We start from the raw sequence: 18585 nt of genomic DNA, 5'->3' as shown, positions 1-18585 counted from the left end.
CCCTAACTTCAGGGAGTATATGTGACTGAGGACTGAGCTCTGAAACCCATCATCTGTGCTGGAATTGGCACTGAGGCACTCTTCCCCAGGTTGGTCCCAGCCACTGATGAGCATGGAAAGGCTATTACGAAAATCCTGGACTTGGAAGATGTGCGAGGGCTTCCCCGGCTGCTCAGTGGTAAAGAATCCACCTGCAGTGCAGGAGACACAGTTCCATCCCTGGGTTAGGAAGATCCCCTGGAGGGGGCAACCCACTCCAGTATTCTCACTGGAGAAACCCCATGGACAGAGGAGCCTGGCTGGCTACAGTCCAAAGGGTCGCAAAGAGTTGGACACAACTAAAGTGACAGCACGTGTGCACAGAAGATGTGGGGATCTAGGACTTTGGATCTAGGACTCCCAAAGATCCTGGTGAACTTTCTTGGAACTGCACTTATGTTTAAGTGATTCACACAATCTTCCTTTCTTTCTTCCCTTACTCCTTCACTCCTGCATCCCAGACTCTCTGGGCTTCCACTCCAGTTTCTCTCATGGGCACTTCCCCTAATCAATTTCTTGCATGTTCAGTGCCATCCTGGCATCTGCTTCTTGGAGGACCCAGACCAACCCCATCATCTGATGGTGATGATGATGATGATGGTGATGATGGTGGTGGTAGTCACGATGGTAATGAAGATGATGACAATTATCAACATTTAGTGAGCCATTAAAAAATATCAGGTCCTGTGCCCAAGAAGTTGCCTAAATTATTTCACGTGCTACTCCCAATAACCTCCAAAACATAGATATTACTCACCTGAGGGAAGTAAGTCTTAAAAAGGTTAAATAACAAAGACCACATTTCTTAAGAAAATTAAATTTGAACTCTTGTTTTTCCTAAGCTAGTGGAGTATAGAAGCGCTGTTGCCAGTAACTACTACATTATATTACTTCTCTGTATTAAAATTTTACAGTACAATCTTCTAGTCCTTCTTCTGGATAGTTATTACACAGTTATAATTATACTCAAAATAATAAATGTAAGAAGTTAAGTCTTTTTTATAAGAAATTGAATTTCCACTTGAACTTTCTGATTCGCCTAAAATTTTCACTGTTAATCTGTTTCACTGGGTTACATAGACCTGATCCAATTATTCAAATACTGTTAACATAGTCACATATTTTCCATATTTGCACCACATATATGTAGAACCACTGTATCAACTCTGTGTGATGGAGGAATTTTCCCCAAGTTATGAAAACAAAGCTCTAGCAAACAAGCCAAGGTCAAGTAACTCAGACAACCAAGATTGTTAGAACATCCAAAATAACAATACCCAGTCTCCAATTTTAGAATTTATTAACACTATTAAATAGACCACTTTAAATAACAAACCAATAGGATTTTTCTGAAGAAAACAATTGGTGCAATAAAATGTACTTAAGAGGATTTATATCCCATAAGTGTCTTACTAAGAAGAAAGACCAGCTTGGAACTTGTTGCAGGTTGCCAGTTCCAGAACAGAACTTTCCAATGGCTGTAGATGCCACCTATAATAACTTGAGGTTCCTTTGACTCATAAACTAATTGAATTTCCTCAAGGTCTCCTAGGAATCACTGAGGCAGTCTTCAGTCTTGGCAGATTTCCACTGATACCTCAAAATAACTCCCTTCAATACTGAGTATTCTGGAGTTTGCATGTTAAAGAATGATTGCAGTTGCTATAAATAGTTTCTACTGTATTCCAGTTGGCAGCATAATGTGGTATTTCATCAGTAACCTTCCAAAAGGGTCTTCTTAAATAACTATGCATTTTAATAAGGAAAGCACAGTTGTCTTGCAAATAGAATTTTAAGACAAGTCATCAAGATTTCACTCTGACAAATTTTCAAGAATTCACTGCCCAAATAGATCGTCTCTTCCAAAGACCCTCTTACATAAAGGAAAGCCACTGCTACCCTTCACTGACTCTCTAGTTCATCTTACCGTTAAGGTTCCACTTCTACCAGAATTTGGATGGAGTCTGGACTATAATTGCAATGCAGTGTCCATGACAACTGCCTCAATTTCGTAGAAACTGGAAAGACTCTCTTTTGTTTCTCCAACCCAGCACAAACCTTTAGCTCTGACTCTTAAATGGGCAAGAAACTGAATCCCTGAACGTCTTCATGAACTCACAAATCTACACCTTTGCAACTCCTTCCCGGAATGTTGCAGCTTAGAATGTTCACACACACACACACACACACACACACACACACACACACACACACCCCTCATCTGTTCCTTAAAAGCCTGCGTTGTCTTCACCATTGGGCAGGCTCCAAGTTCCATGCTGCCTTTTGTTGCTTTGTTTCTTGTGGGCTTTATCACATCATGTTGTCCCTCGGTCACAAATGAGTTTCATGACAATGATCATGTAATCCATCACCCAGCCTCTATAAAATAAGGAATGCACATTGATGTTTTAAAAGCCCTGTTCCCTGGAGAGGAGTCGGGAGTTGCCAAGTGGGAAAGAAGCAGTAAAGAAAGGAACATGGGTGGATAGGCACACATTTTCCCTGTCTTCCCTTCAACCAGAAATGCTCTATCTGGATCTGTTTTATTAAAGGTCTAAGTTAGATTTCCCTTGAAAACCGAGTTCTGCTGCATTAAAAACTGTTATAAAATCACTGGTCTAGACGATGCCTCAAGTTCTTTCTAATCATTCTCATCTTCTGGAAGAATGCCACATTCTTGTGGGCTCTTCTGAATCTTCTGAATTCTTTTGCAGCACTTAATCCAGACTTTGCAACCTGCTCATTTTCTTTTTCCCTCTATAACCCTATCTCAAAGATTCTCTTCTTTTATGACTTGAACTATCAGCTACACACTGATAACTACCAGCAAATCCCATCCAAAATGGAGATATGAATTTTCAGTCACTTCCTAGGCATTTCCATTTAAACACCTTAAGGAAATTTCAACCCCAAATTGAATCTACCAAATTACATATCTACCAAGCAAATTCCAATCCCTCTCCTCCTCCAGTGTATTGTATTTCTATTCATAGAATCATCAGCCAGAAAGTTACCTAAACTGTTATCACAAGAGTCACCTTAGTCTTCCTTCTATTTCCTTCACACCATACGTTATATTCATGGGCTTCCCTGACAGCTCAGTTGGTGAAGAATCTGCCTGCAATGCAAGAGACCTTGATTCAATTCCTGGGTCAGGAAGATCCGCTGGAGAAGGGATAGGCTACCCAGTCCAGTATTCTTGGGCTTCCCTTGTGGCTCAGTTCGTGAAGAATCACCTACAATGTGGGAGACCTGGATTCTATCCCTGGGTTGGGAAGATCCCCTGGAGAAGGGAAAGGCTACCCACTTCAGTATTCTGGCCTGGAGAATTCCATGGACTGTATAGCCCATGGGGTCACAAAGAGTCATACATGGCTGAGCGACTTTCACTACATTATGTTCACGGACATTTCCTTTTGGTTCTCTCTCAGTGACACCTCTTTCTGTTTTTTTCTCCATTTTGTCCCCTCTACCCAAATTCAGGCCTCTGTCACCATCTTCCTCATCTATTGCAAGAGCCGAATAACTGTTCCTTTGCTTCCATGTCTTCTTCCTTCAGTTCCTCCTCCACTCTGATGTCAAAACTCTTCTAGTACATGGACTTGACTGTAGCACTGCCTGTGCTTAATATTTTGTGGGTCCCAAGAGCCAGAGCACAAGATCCTGACACCAACTCCCTAGCTTGGCACCTTGTATACATCATGACAAGGCCCTACCTACCTCTCTGGCTTTGAAGGTGAAGGTGAAGGTGAAGTCACTCAGTCGTGTCTGACTCTTTGCGACCCCGTGGACTGTAGCCTACCAGGCTTCTCCATCCATAGGATTCTCCAGGCAAGAATACTGGAGTGGGTTACCATTTCCTTCTCCAGGGGATCTTCCCGACCCAGGGATTGAACCCAGGTCTCCCGTGTTGGAGGTAGACGCTTTAACCTCTAAGCCACCAGAGAAGCCCTCTCTGGCTTTAGGTCCTACCATTTACTCTGTCATCAGAAAACATAGCCTATGGCAAAATTTCTCAAATCATCAGCCATCTACAACACAACCACACAGAGCATTTATTTTTAAAAAATATAAATTCCTGGGCCCCATCTATAAATATCACTATTAACTAACCTGGTATAGGCCCCCAAATCTTGAAACAAGAACTTCAAGTGATGCTAGTACATTCTAAAGCATCAGCATTTTGTTTCTTCTGCTTTAGAGTTGTCACATGCTATCATAGTCACGTGTTTGCCTCTACCTCACTAGAATCTTGGATTCAAATGATCATTCTACTGAACTTTTAAACCTCCAGACTCTAGTACCCACAGTAAATAAATATCTAGGAAGAACTATGCAGTAGTAATTCAAGTAAATCTTCATTCAGTTTACTTTAATTACTAATTCATCCCCAGGAACCCTCCAAGTACAACCTGGAGACAGACTTCTTTGGAATCTTTGGAATCTTCTTGCCTAATTTCTCTACAACCAAGAGAAAAATCATCTTCTAAGTCAATCATATTGTAGGCTTAGGATAGTTGTAGCTGATCTTTCTTTGAGCCACACAGCATGTACTAGCATGGCCCTAGAGGATGTCTGGCCCAGCTGTATTGTTTCTATGCTGAGAACTCTTCTGTTTTCCCTTCATCTAATCAGTTGAGCCACAAGAGTATATTGTGTGCCTACATTTGACAGGCTCTTGCCACCACAAAGAATCAGAGGATGGGGGAGGGAGGGAGGGAGATCTATGTACTAGTCGCAAATTTTCTATGCAGTAAATATGGTTTATATGTACATTGTAAATTTAGCCAACTAATTTGTTGAAATAATTCCAATGAATTGGAACTGCTAGGACTAAAAATATTCAAAATTTATAGTTTGGGTCCAAACCAAATTTTCCCCTATTACATAAATGGGACTTCATCAATCTTGTTCCCTAGTGTTTAAGTGGATATGTTTCCTAAAAGTGTACAAATGTTAGACTTTCAATCTTTGGTAATAAAATATTACAAAGAAATTGCTTTTCTTCTGTTGTTGTTCAGCTCAGTCATTTTTATACATGCTTAACCCTTATGAGTCACTTGTGTTATTTCATGTCTTCTGTTGTGTGTGTGTGTGTGTGTGTGTGTTTTCCATTTCCCTTGTTATAGCAATGTCTTTGTTACTAGTTTCTAAGAATTCATTTATGGTTAAGGATGTTAAGTGTTTGTCATGCAATGCAAATGAAATACTGTATTTTATTGTCAGTAATTTACTATGGTGTTTTGTATTTTGCTTGTATATTTTTTTAATTTAAACTTATTTATTTTAATTGGAGGCTAATTACTTTACAATATTGTATTGGTTTTGCCATACATCAACATGAATCCACCACGGGTATACACGTGTTCCCCATCCTGAACCCTCCTCCCACCTCCCTCCCTGCTTGTATATTAAAATATAATCATGTTGCATTTTTTTTAAATAACCAGAGGATACAGCACCTCCATCCCCATGTCTTGCTCTTCACATAAACACAATAGACAGTGACCAAAGGCCCTTTGTAATATTTCACTCTGTGAAAGAGCCTTAGTCTCTTATACTCTGGTGCAGAATGGCTGCCGTGCTTCCCTAACCAGAGCCTGCCACCCAAACCTGGATAATAATTTGCAAGATATATGAAGGAATGGACCATCAAGAGAAAATGATGCTCTTTCAAAGATCCCCCAGTATGCATCTGTATGATGGACTACAATAACTCTGAAGGAAGATTATTGTCTTTAGAGTAAATAATGCACTTTTTTCCCCAAGTCTCAAAGCCTACATTTAAATGATTATTCATGGGTGTTATGGGAGTCTTTAAGCCTTAGCTTGGCAATTCCCAACATAAAAATGGGTCATGTTTCAAAAACCATCTTTATGAGTCACCTGCCCAGAAACTCACCATTGCTTCTTACATTACATTCCAAATTCCCAGGTCAACCCCCAAAATCTATTATATCATTACACACCTGAAGGGCATTCAGTGACACCAATCCCTATTTACAACATCGTTCCTTTGCGAACATGTCCTCTAAATTCCCAGTCAAGTGACATGTAAATACACTTCTCTCTGCATGTAGACATGCATGGGGAAGGATGAAAGGATGAAACTGAGAAGCAAATGAGATCAGATATTTCCAGAAAACAGAATCTTGTTAATCTTACACAAACATTCATGAAATGCCTTTCTCCACATGGTTACTGCTCATTAGGGACAAAGAATTATAGCTTCCATTTTCAAGAGAAAGCTTTTCAGACTCTGAAGTAACTCCCACCCACTCCTTGCTACGTTGAAACATAAACAGGGTTATAAGTGAATCTGACATTGAATATGAAACCATCCAAACTCTTGCCTATATTTTCAATTTTTCCCCTAACTCCATTAAGTACCTATTATGAATAGTATACATTTTAAATTGGTGCATCATAGGAAATAGTCTCCTATTTTGAATCAACTTAAAGCCAAATATATCAACAATTACTGTTTCAAAATATAAAATAGGCTCTTTTTGATTAAAAAAAGGAGAAGAAAATCTAGCTTGGTTTTTTTTCTATTATTAAAATGTAAAGGATTTTTAAAATCTCATTTATTTTGTCAATTGGTTCTGCTTAGAACTCTTCAGCCCAGTCCACTCTCAATTATCCATGCTAAGGAAGGAGGATCAGTGGCCTGGATAATCTAAAACAGCAGACAATTTTAAAAGCCCTTGCACTTGGCCTAGGCATACTTTACAATCAAACTCTGATTATCCACACTAATGAAAGGAAGAGCAGGCACCTTGAGAAAGATCCAAAGCCAATACAGATCTGCTCAGCTCAAGGCAGCACACCACACAGCACAGGAGAAGGAAAATAACAGGGCTGCAACTGCTCCCTTGCCATCTGAAATACCAGCACTCAGTGTAATAGCCATGTTAATATCATATCAATCCATATCAATACTTCTCATGATATTGCATGCATGCTAAGTTGCTTCAGTCATGTCTGACTTTTTGCAACCTTTTGGACTGTGGCCCACCAGGCTCCTCTGTCCATGGGATCCTCCAGGCAAGAATACTGAGGTGGGTTGCCATGTTCCCCTCCAGGGGATCTTCCGCACCCAGGGATGAAACCCGCATCTCCTGCAGCTTCTGCAATGCAGGCGGATTCTTTACCGCTGAGCCACTGGAGAAGCCCCTCTCATGATATTAAAAATTCTTAAAAGCATGGAGTTATGTCCAAATGCTCTCAGGGAAAAAGACATATTATCCATGTCATTCCAAAGAGTTAATACAATAGATTGTTATAGGTACTAAAAACTTCTTTGGGAGGCTTCCTTTGCCATATGCCATTCCCAGCTCCTTACTATCTCTACCAAGCTCCCATAATATACTCAGATAAGTAGCATAAAGGATGAAGGCGAAAGAGGCAGTACGCTGCAGTAGGAAAGGAGACCCAGGCTGGAGGTTAAGAAGCTCGGATCTTTGTCCTCTGTTGGTCTCTGCACATGCCAGAAGTCAGGTATGCATTCAAGCAGAGGAAACAGTGCGTGCAACAGTACATGAAGGTCATGGCACATTTAAAGAATTACTTGTGCTTCATTTTGGTCAAAGAATAAGATACAAATGAAAAGGAAACAAGAGATGAAACTGGGGATGTAGTCAGAGGTAAAATTACAAACAGTTTTTTTTTTTTTTAACGCCATGCACGGATTCAGAAATAGTTCTATAGAAGGCAAGAAGACAATTAAATAATTGTTAAATTTTATTGAACACATGCAGTTTGCCCAGTGCAAATCTAAACAGCTGATGTTCATAAACATATTTACAACAACCAAGACAGGTACCCCTACTATTCCCATTTTACACATGAGGAAATGAGGTACAAAGCTTAGTTGTCTCTGAAGGTCACACAACTGGTAACAGATGAAGTTAGAGTTCAAACTTGGTCTGTTTGATTTCAGAGCTCATGCTATCTCTCAAGAAATGGAGGGATTCCCCCGGAGGTCCAGTGGTTAAGACTCTATACTTCCAATGCAGGGGGCTCAGGTTTGATCCCTGGTTGGGGAACTAAGATCCTATACGCTGCACGGGGCAACCAAAAAGTAAAGACTAAAACTGAGGACCACTTAGCTTCTCTTACCAAAAAAAAGAAAATCATTAAATAAAAAAAAAAAAAGAAATGGAATGAAGTGGTCAGAATTTTAAGGCCATGCTAGAAGCAGGGTGTTAGAGAGACTGGAGGAAAGTGGAGGGAGGCAAGAAGAATTTAAAACAAAAGAGTTTTGATGAGTTCTGGAACTAAAAGAAAGGAAGCAGTAATGGGGAAGATGGGTGTAATCAAGGGGTTTAAAAGAGATAGAACAAAAAAATAATTAATAAAGAAGGGCAAGAGGAACAGTCTAGCATGAGTCCCATATTTTTGTCTGGGACACTATGTGATGACCCAATAATTCTTGAAGAATCACTTAAGCTTTGCACCAGTGAACTTACCTGGAAAGCAACCCCTGCCAGATGGGCAGGCCCCAGAAAGAACAGTCTTTTTTTCAGTATGATGCTGGCACACATTCATCCAAATAAACAAATGTCCCAGCTTAACTGATGAATTTGGTGGTGACAAATTAATTTATGTACAGATATGTAGGACACGATATACAACTCTACTCCAAACAGGAGATGTAGCAGATTTACTGAGATACAGCAAATTTTCTCTTAGTTTCAACGATGCATATTGATTCACATTTGTTTTGTTTTGGTTTTTTTTTTTTTTGCTTCTCTTTATTTTTAATTAGGGGATAATTACAATATTGTGATGGTTTCTGCAATACAAGCAGCTCGTGCAGTTCAACAGCAGAAAAACAAACAACCCAATCAAAAAGTGGGCAGAAGACCTAAACAGACATTTCTCCAAAGAAGACATACAGATGGCTAATAAACACATGAAAAGATGTTCAACATCACTCATTATTAGAGAAAGGCACATCAAAACCACAATGAGGTATCATCTCACACCAGTCAGACTGGCCACCATCAAAAAGTACACGAACAGTAAATGCTGAAGGTGTGGAGAAAAGGGAACCTTCTGGCACTGTTGGTGGGAATGCAAATTGATATCGCCACTATGGAGAACAATATGCAGATTCCTGAAAAAATTAGGAATAAAACTAGAATATGATCCAGCAAACCCACTATTTGGTATATACCCTGAGGAAACCGTAATTGAAAAAGATAGACAGATCACATTTGCTTTCTATGCAACATCCATGTGTATAGAAAGAGAGAAGGGAGAAAAAGAGGAGAATGTGTTACAGTCTATCAGAATATTTTTAAGTATCTTACAGAAACCAAAACCATCTATAGAATGCTCCTATTAGGGTGAACAAAGGTAGATGAGTGCATGAAAATCTGTGAATGTATACAAAGAGACTGAAGTACATACTCAAAATTGGAAGACACCTCTCTGGCTGATTTTTTGTTTGCTTGTTTGTATATTTTAAAGACTCTACAATTATTTTGTAGTAATTTCATCATACAGATAAAAATGCTTTTTCCTAAACATATGTGATAAGCATTCATTCTATATCAAGAACATCGTTGATAGAAAAGAATACATAATTAGGCAGGCTGTTATCAGCAAATACCCGACACGTACCAACAGCGATGGCAACGGACACCTTTCATCACTGCCCATGAAGCCAACTCGTTATCAGGAAACTTGGTACATGGGGAATCTGTGTCCAGAACAAAGGGATGTAAGGAAGGATGAAAAGTACAAGTGGCTAAGAGCAGCTGACCCCAGAGGTAGGCACTTTTCTTGGTCAAAGCACCCATGCTCCACTACGGCTTTCCTCACATTCCCTCAGTATTTCACTTCCTCTCATTGCCTGAAATGCCATCAATCCCATGTTATCTCATCCTCTTTCTAAAAAGCATAAGCCTAGAAAATTTCCAGAGCTTGCATGTGTTAGTGATAGAGAGGAGGAAGATAAGGGTAAAAAGAAGAGGGGGTATTTCATTTGCTAAACTTTGAATAATCCTGTATGGTTTATAAGACACTTTTGTTCTATAAAGGCATGTTAATAAGGACTTCCACTTCAAGATGGAGAGTGGAATGGACATATTTAATTCCTCTCCTCTCACAACCCCACCGAAATGACAGCCAATTAAAAAAAAAAATCCATGACATAACTGAAAACCAAAAAAGCCCCTAAAGAATGCCACATTGACTCAAGTATTTGTGGAAAACAGAAAGTAACTAGAATGGAATTGTCTGAGAAACTAAAGCAAAGGATTACAACACATAGAGACACACACACACAGACACACACACGACGGCTGGTAAGGATTAAGAGGGGTTGCCCTAGAGAATCTATGGGTCAGCCACTGCAGAGAGCAGAACAGACTCAGAGCAATCATCAGAGTAATTAACTAAAGGATTATCTAACATGCTGCCGGCCTGACTGGTTCCTCTCCCACAGAGCAGTTCGGTTCCTTCAAACAGAGCAGTTGGTGCTGCCTTTACCCCACCTCGAAGTTACAAGATATGCTTAATAAAAGTGAGATATGTGACAGGAAAAGATTGCTATCAAGGGTACTGAGACAGTCCAGAAAGGCAGACTAAACTCTAGAACTAAATATGAACTTGAAGGGTAGTACAGATGGGAAACAAAAGTCAAAAGTGAACAATCAGACAGAGAAAGATGAACATGGCATGATCTCACAGTGGAATCTAAGGAAACAGAAAAAAACAAACTCATAGAGAAAAAATAATCAGATCTATATCCTCCAGAGATGGGGGGTGAGGGGAGGACAAATTGGATGAAAGTGGTCAGAAGGTACAAACTTTTGGTTATAAGATAAATTAGTACTGAGGAGGTAATGTACAACATGATGACTAGAGTAAACTTTGTTGTATGCCATATTTGAAAATTGCTAAGAGAATAGATCCTAGAAATTTGCATCAAAGCTTTTAAACTTTTTTTCTTATTGTAGTAATCAACTGACAATATATGTAAGTCAAGTCATTAAGCTGTACCCTTTAAACTTATACAGTGCTGTATGACGATTATACCTCAGTTAAACTGATGAAAAAAGAAAGACTTGATAAAAACACTTTTAAAAGGCAAATGAAAACATTCTTTTTTAAAGTCCTCATTATCTGGCCATTATCAAGGTCTAAACGTTGGCTTCCTTCCCTCACACACATAGTCCTTTATGAGTAGACTGACCGTCAATGGGTCCCACTCACTCACACAGAACCCTGCTTCTTACAGGGTCAGGACTGTTTCAGTTGAACAAAACCACTTAACTTCAAAGGAAGCCTAACTCAGTTACTCATATCAATGTATTCTTTCATTCAAAATCATAAATGGGTATTCCAGGATCACCAAACCACTTGACAAAGACAAATAGCATGAAAGATGAGGACCCAAATAAACAAATAACCCAAAGATTTCAAAGTGATACAAAAAAGGGAAAAAAAAGACAATTTTTAAACTAGCATTCTTACAAAGATTTAAAGAATGACTACACCCAAAAAACAAAACATGACTTCCTGGAAATTAGACAATCAAAGAATAAGAATGTGTTCCTAAAACTTAAAAATATGATTGCCATAATTAAATACTTCATAGAGAGGTTGAAAGATAGAATGAACAAAGCTAATGCCCAAATCAGTAATCTGAAAGAAAAAACTGGGGAAATCAACCCAGATCCAGAGAAGCACACAATGTAAAAAAGAGCTCTCCAATACTCACCCAATGAAATTTAATTAAAAAAGAGAGAGAGCAATGAACATATGGGATTTTGCAGGTGAAAAATCTGAGGCTTGGAGAAATTAAGAGATTTAACTCTCCAGTAGTTCACAAATAGTCTGATATAGTCTTCATATGTCCCACTCATAAGCCTAAAGCTAAAAATCAATCAGTACATAAAATTGTGGCCTCAGTGGTTGATTACAGCTGGTACCCACTCTGATTAGTTAAGTGAGTGCCAGGCTAGTCAAGTCAGTTGTTGACAGCTGGCCTCTACTCTTAATGGTCAATGAAGATGCTGCCAGTAGTCTGTCCCATACCAGCAGCTGATGGTTGGAATTCCCTCCCATTAGTCAATGTAGGTGTGAGTCCAGTCTATGCCAGTTTTTTTTTTTACAGTTAGCATCTGATTGGTCAGTGTATCAGCTGATGAATATCTGAATACCATCCCGGCCAAAGCCCATACTTGTTTGATGATGCCTACATAATTTCATGGTACAATCAAAAACGGGGGCAACTACTGAGTTTTTGTGGATCTCAAATTTGAAACTGGGGGAAAAAAATAACCGTGGTTTCTCTCACCTCAACTTCAAGGTATGAGAAATTTCATGGATAAATTCTCACCTCTCCTCCTCCTTTTTACAAATGTCCACGCTTTTAAGTCTGCTTCCACTCCTTTCTTAGATGGTTCATACAAAGGGCAGATCAGTTTGGTGAACACTGTACCAGAAGACTACCAAGGGTAGCCAGAAGATCAAATCCCCAGCTGAAATGTTTGCGCCAAGGAGTTTAGTAGAAATTAGGAAGCCAGATACACAGCCAAAACTGGTTGAGTGGAGGAAGCAAACAGGAAGTGGTCTAAAGAAATATGGGGCCTGTGCTGACATCCAAAGCAGGTAGATAAAATGGGCATCTAGCTCAGTTTGTATAGTTGAATTCAGTTTTTAAAAGGTACAGTGAAGAAACAGCCTGGATAGAATCACTACAGGCCCTCCCTGGTGGCCCAGTGTTTAAGAACTGCAGGAAACATGGGTTTGATTCCTGCACCCGGAAGATCCCACAGGCCTGGGAACAACTAAGCTGGGGCATCGAAACTACTGAGCCCCCACTCCAGAGCCTGAGAGCGGCAACTACTGAGTCCATGTGCTGCAACTACGGAAGCCCCTGTACCGCAGAGCCCAGGCTCTGCAACAGGAGAGGTCACATGGAAAGCCCATGCACTGCAAACTAGAGGGTAGCCCCCGCTCAGCTCACTGTAGCTAGAGAAAGCCTGCTCACAGCAACGAAGACCCAGAGCAGCCAAACACTGATCAATCGAAAAAAAAAAAAAATCGAAACACTTAAAACTGGACCTAAAACCAAAGAATTCGTTCATTCTCCCACTTTTGTAAGCACAAAAGAACCCCAAGTTTCTCAACTACAGGAGTTCACCTTTGATACACCAAAGCAAACAGAAGGCCAAATGTTGAGGCCAGCCTCAATATCTGCCAACATAAAGTCAAAAGTCCAAGTTAAATCACAGTCTGAACATTACACTGATATCCAGTGCATCATGGAGGGTTGGTAATAGCATTCATAAAACTGAGGGCTTCACCTCCTTAAAAACCACAAACTTGGATTCCACCAGGAGGCCTTAGTGGAGTAGTTTAGATTTCACTTAGGACCCGTAGGATTTTTGCAGAGTACATTCACCCCTGTAGAGCCTTCCCTGAAGTTACTGGGAGTTACAAGCTCATAAGAGCTGTAGAGTCAGGTCCTAAAAGTTGTTTTCAAAGGCCCTCATGGCTTACCAACGAAGTAAACAGTGGCACTGAGCTATCTGCTGTTTTGTGCCTCATGTTCCCAAGCCAGAAACACAGGCAAAGAGTTTCATAAAGGGTTAAAAATCATGGGGATTTTTTCGCGCTTTAAAATATTGCATGCGATTCACTTCTGTACAAATGATGATCATCTTCATTTTCTTCCCTGCCTCTTTGTCTAACGAATACATTTTTACAGGTTTTACAGTGTTATTTACAACTCACCTAAAACACATAATTTTCCTCCTGCTTATATCACTTGTTTATTATTTATTTATTAGATTTATATGGTGCTTTCCTCCAAAAAGCTCTAGGCACCATGAAGCCAACTCTGGTATAACAAACATTAAACTCTTCTTAAAAACCATAGCCAAGGAAGTGGCCAACATGAAGGTGAAAGAGACGTGGACAAGGACAGACAGAAGGAAGAGCCACAGGTCTGGTGAAATACACAAGCAAGCAGTACCTTAGGAAGCCCAGTGACTGAAAGGCCTGTTTTGCCCTTTCTGGTTACTCTACTTGCAAAGACCCTGACAGTGACTTTCATTCCAAGTAACAGAGCCAAAATATCACTGTTTCCGTGTGGGGGTGGGCATGGATCTGTAGAGGATGGCGGGGGCCATGAAGTATGATGGCTGTCTCTCCAGACTCAGGAGAGGGTGTCTGAAAACAAAGATACCTACACAGACAATGTGTTTTGAAAATCAATATAAAAAGAAACATCATGATGTTTTAGAATAAATGACCAAGCTAGATTTTTTGTTTTTACAAATACAGTTGCTGCTCAGTCCTCAGTGACTTCCAAAGACTCTGTGAACTTTCAGAGGCCAGGGAAGCTCAAAAGTTCAAAGATTATCAAAATTAGAAAGTGACGAGGTGACTTCAGCTTTTAAATTCCAGGCAACATTGATCTGACAAAGCCACGTGTTGACATCCTGCACGTGTGATCCCTACAATGGTGGAAGAGGGAGCTAAACAGTAACTCTCCCAGTAACTGCACAAGAACGAGCAAGAACAGAGTGTATTCTTATTTAGGGTCCAAAGAAGAAAGGACCATTCCCAGTAAATGGAGCAGATGACGTAGTGAGACAGAATCAAACCAGGAGAAAGAATAACATTCATCATCATTACCAGCAGTAGTAGTATAGTAGTGTTATTTTTATTTAGTGGATACTATGCACCAGGTAGTCTTGTGCTCCAATCATATATGCAGACCTCTTTAATTCTCAGAACAAAGCTACAGGGTGTGTGTGACCATTTTCTTAATTTTATATATAAGGAACCTGAGACTTAAACAAGTTATTTGTCCAAAGTCACTCACCTAGTAAGTGCTCGAGCTAGGATTCAAACCCAGCATAAAAGGATAGGTAAGAAAAGAAAGTCAGTCAGTCAGTTCAGTCCCTCAGTCGTGTCCAACTCTTTGTGACCCCATGAACCACAGCATGCCAGGCCTCCCTGTCCATCACCGACTCCTGGAGTTCACCCAAACTCATGTCCATTGAGTCAATGATGCCATCCAACCATCTCATCCACTGTTGTCCCCTTCTCCTCCCGCCCTCAGTCTTCCCCAGTATCAGGGTCTTTTCAAATGAGTCAGCCCTTCACATCAGGTGGCCAACGTATTGGAGTTTCAGCTTTAACATCAGCCCTTCCAATGAACAGCCAGGACCGATCTCCTTTAGAATAGACTAGTTGGACCTCCTTGCAGTCCAAGGGACTCTCAAGAAGAAGGGACTCTCCCTTCTCCAACACCACAGTCCAAAAGCATCAATTCTTTGGCACTCAGCTTTCTTTATAGTTCAACTTTCACATCCATACATGACTGCTGGAAAAAACCATAGCCTTGACTAGACAGACCTTTGTTGACAAAGTAATGTCTCTGCTTTTCAATATGCTATCTAGGTTGGTCATAACTTTCCTTCCAAGGAAAAAGTGTCTTTTAATTTCACGGCTGCAGTCACCATCTGTAGTGATTTTGGAGCCCCAAAAAATAAAGTCTGACACTGTTTCCACTGTTTCCCTATCTATTTGCCATGAAGTGATGGGTCCGGATGCCATGATCTTCGTTTTCTGAACGTTGAGCTTTAAGCCAACTTTTTCACTCTCCTCTTTCACTTTCATCAAGAGGCTTTTTAGTCCTTCTTTGCTTTCTGCCATAAGGGTGGTGTCATCTGCATATCTGAGGTTATTGATATTTCTCCTGGCAATCTTGATTCCAGCTTGTGCTTCTTCTAGCCAAGCATTTCTCATGACGTACTCTGTATAAGTTAAATAAGCAGGGTGACAATATACAGCTTTGACGTACTCCTTTTCCTATTTGGAACCAGTCTGTTTTTCCATGTCCAGTTCTAACTGTTGCTTCCTGACATGCATACAGGTTTCTCAAGAGGCAGGTCACCATGAACAGTATGAAAAGAAAAAAAAAAAAAAACATATATAAAAGGCATCTGTGCCTTGACAGAAAGAGAAGGGAAGATCAATTTCCCTTCTGAAAGCTGTTATTAGACAGTGAACAGCACAACAGCGGGCTGCTGCTGCTGCGTCGCTTCAGTCGTGTCTGACTCTGTGCGATCCCATAGACGGCAGCCCACCAGGCTTCCCCGTCTCTGGGATTCTCTAGGCAAGAACACCGGAGTGGGTTGCCATTTCCTACTCCAATAGCGGGCTAGGGATCACAAATAAAGAGCTTACAGTAAGGCAGCAGCAAGCCAGGTGTAGACAGAAGAGGTCTGGCCATGAGGAAGCCGTGTGAAGGGAGAAGCTCAGAAGGGAGCCGTATGCTCACCCCCGGCACCTGAGCGAGCAGGATCTGGAGCTGGGAACTGAAATCCCACTGTGCTGTCTTGGGTAACTGATTGCATGTTTCAGCCAAGTTTACTGTAGAGTTCTAAAGCAAGTCATTCTCAGTAATCCCTTTGTGACTGACCCCCATCTAAATATAAGTACCATTCAGGGATCACCTACTAATCATTCAGCATTTAACATACATCACCATATTTAAACCTCACAGCAACAACATAAGGTTGATAGCGCCATCATTATCCCCATTTACATGAGAAGGCACAGAGAAGTTGAGTAACTTGCCCAAAGTCACACAGAGTTAGGAAAAAGTAGAGATGGACCCCAGGTCCAGGGAGTCTGGCTCAACAGTCCTGATTTCCTAGTCTCCATGCTATGCTCCTTCTAGAACCTGATTCTGTTCACTCCATTCCAGCACTCTGCAACCCCCTCTCAGTTCTGTCTGACCTCTCTTCTGAGAAGGAAAGTAACCAATGTGGTATTTCTCATTTTTACTCCGAGGGTCATCCCTGTCAAGTCACCCATGCTGACCAAGTGGAGATTTTCTGGGAAAATGTGAAGACAGTACTACAGAGAGAGAGAGAAAAGTGATGTGGGATCTTGCTGAACTGGACACTGCCAGACCTTTTGAGCATGCCTTGTATCAGAGGATGAAAGTATAAAAGTATCGGTTGCTCAGCTGTGTCTGACTCTTTGCAACCCCATGCACTGCAGCCCTGCCAGGCTCCTCTGTCCATGGGATTCTCCAGGCAAGAATAATGGAGTCAGTTGCCATGCCCTCCTCCAGGGGATCTTCCCAACCCAGGGATCGAAGCTGGGTCTCCCACATTGCATGCTGACTCTTTACCATCTGAGCCAGCAGAGCATATGTGTGTCAAAACACAGAGGCCCCATGGAAGATGGCTTCTACCTGACAGTTCCATGGATGTGAATGGAGACCAACTTCATTCTGGATCTTCTTTGACCTCTCACAGTTGCTTCCCTTTACTTCTCAGCCACCCAGGAAATGGGGGAGGGGGGTGTGCTCAACAGAAATAGAACAGGGCACCTCTCCCAACTGAAGAACATCCCTTGAAATGTTCTTTGAAATTTCAACGTCTCTTGAAATCTTTGAAGGTACTTAGTCAATATTTTCCAACCAACAGGAACAACTGTTTTCATTTTTAGGGAGATTATGGCCAATGTGTTCAAGAAACAAATGATGAAAGCAACTCATTCAATATACACTGATGTCTCAGATAAGCTGAAACCGACCAAAAATACAGCTGTTGCTGGGTCTTCAGCCCGTCACCTCCACCACCCTTGTGCCTAAGGAAAGGAACATGGGAAGCGAGCCTCTTCAATGAGCAAAGGAGTAGTTTCATTTAAACAGTTAGGGCCTCTTCAGTGCTTTTCTGGGGCTTCCCAGGTGGCGCTAGTGGTAAGAACCCGCCTGCCCATGCAAAAGGCCTAAGAGATGCAGGTTCGATTCCTGAGTTGGGAAGATCCTCTGGAGGAGGGCATGGCAACCCACTCCAGTATTCTCGCCTGGAGAATTCCCACGGACAGAGGAGCCTGGCGGGCTATAGTCCATGGGGCCGCACAGAGTCGGACACAACTGCAGCGACTTAGCACGCAAGCACACTGCTTTCCCTTCTTGTCCTTCTTTTTTTTTTTTTGCCTCCTTATCCCCACCTTTTTCCGCAAACATACAGAATCTACGAGAAGGCATCCAGCCCAGCCCTAGAGAAGGGCAAGGAGTTTCTCCTACCTTCCACTTGATAAGCTGAGGTGGCTGCCCCCCATCCAAATCCTGCAGGGAAAGCCATGTGTTTCAGAGACAACCGGCCCAGACAACGGAGAGGCACCTTTCAGGCAGAGTCCCACGGTTGCGCAAACAGTGAGTGAACTCTCATCCTGACTGAAATCTCGGATCGTGAGCGACTATGCAAACAAGAAGGGAGCCTGATTAAACGACTCTGCTTGAATGGCCACAGCCTTGATAGGAAGTCAAGTCACTGGGTTCATGGGGAGTGTCTGCAGACACTCCCTGATTCTTAACAGAGTTGGGCCAGCCTGGGCACAGGCCTAGTCCCTGCTTTGGCAGGGTACCCGTCCTTCTAATCTTTCCCCTTTTAATGAAATACATGGACATTGCTTTTAAAAGTCACGTAAACCTTTGTGGCTCAGCTGGTAAAGAATTCGCCTGCAATGCGAGAGACCAGGGTTTGATCCCTG

The 18585-nt window shown here is 41.4% G+C and overlaps 1 protein-coding gene across 1 annotated transcript in view; it reads right to left on the bottom strand.

The window, feature by feature from the left end:
• LOC101103396 (cytosolic beta-glucosidase) overlaps positions 1–18253 on the bottom strand; it is a 126756-nt gene extending 108503 nt beyond the window's left edge. The window contains exon 1 of the mRNA XM_004009737.6: positions 18119–18253. Within this exon, the coding sequence (XP_004009786.2) occupies positions 18119–18176 (58 nt within the window). The 5' untranslated portion in view covers positions 18177–18253. The remainder of the gene's footprint in view (positions 1–18118) is intronic.
• Positions 18254–18585: the final 332 nt, after the last annotated feature.

Source organism: Ovis aries, chromosome 6 (genome assembly GCF_016772045.2).
Source record: "Ovis aries strain OAR_USU_Benz2616 breed Rambouillet chromosome 6, ARS-UI_Ramb_v3.0, whole genome shotgun sequence".
In the NCBI taxonomy this organism is placed as follows: domain Eukaryota; kingdom Metazoa; phylum Chordata; class Mammalia; order Artiodactyla; family Bovidae; genus Ovis; species Ovis aries.
This window is presented reverse-complemented; position numbering and strand designations above follow the sequence as displayed.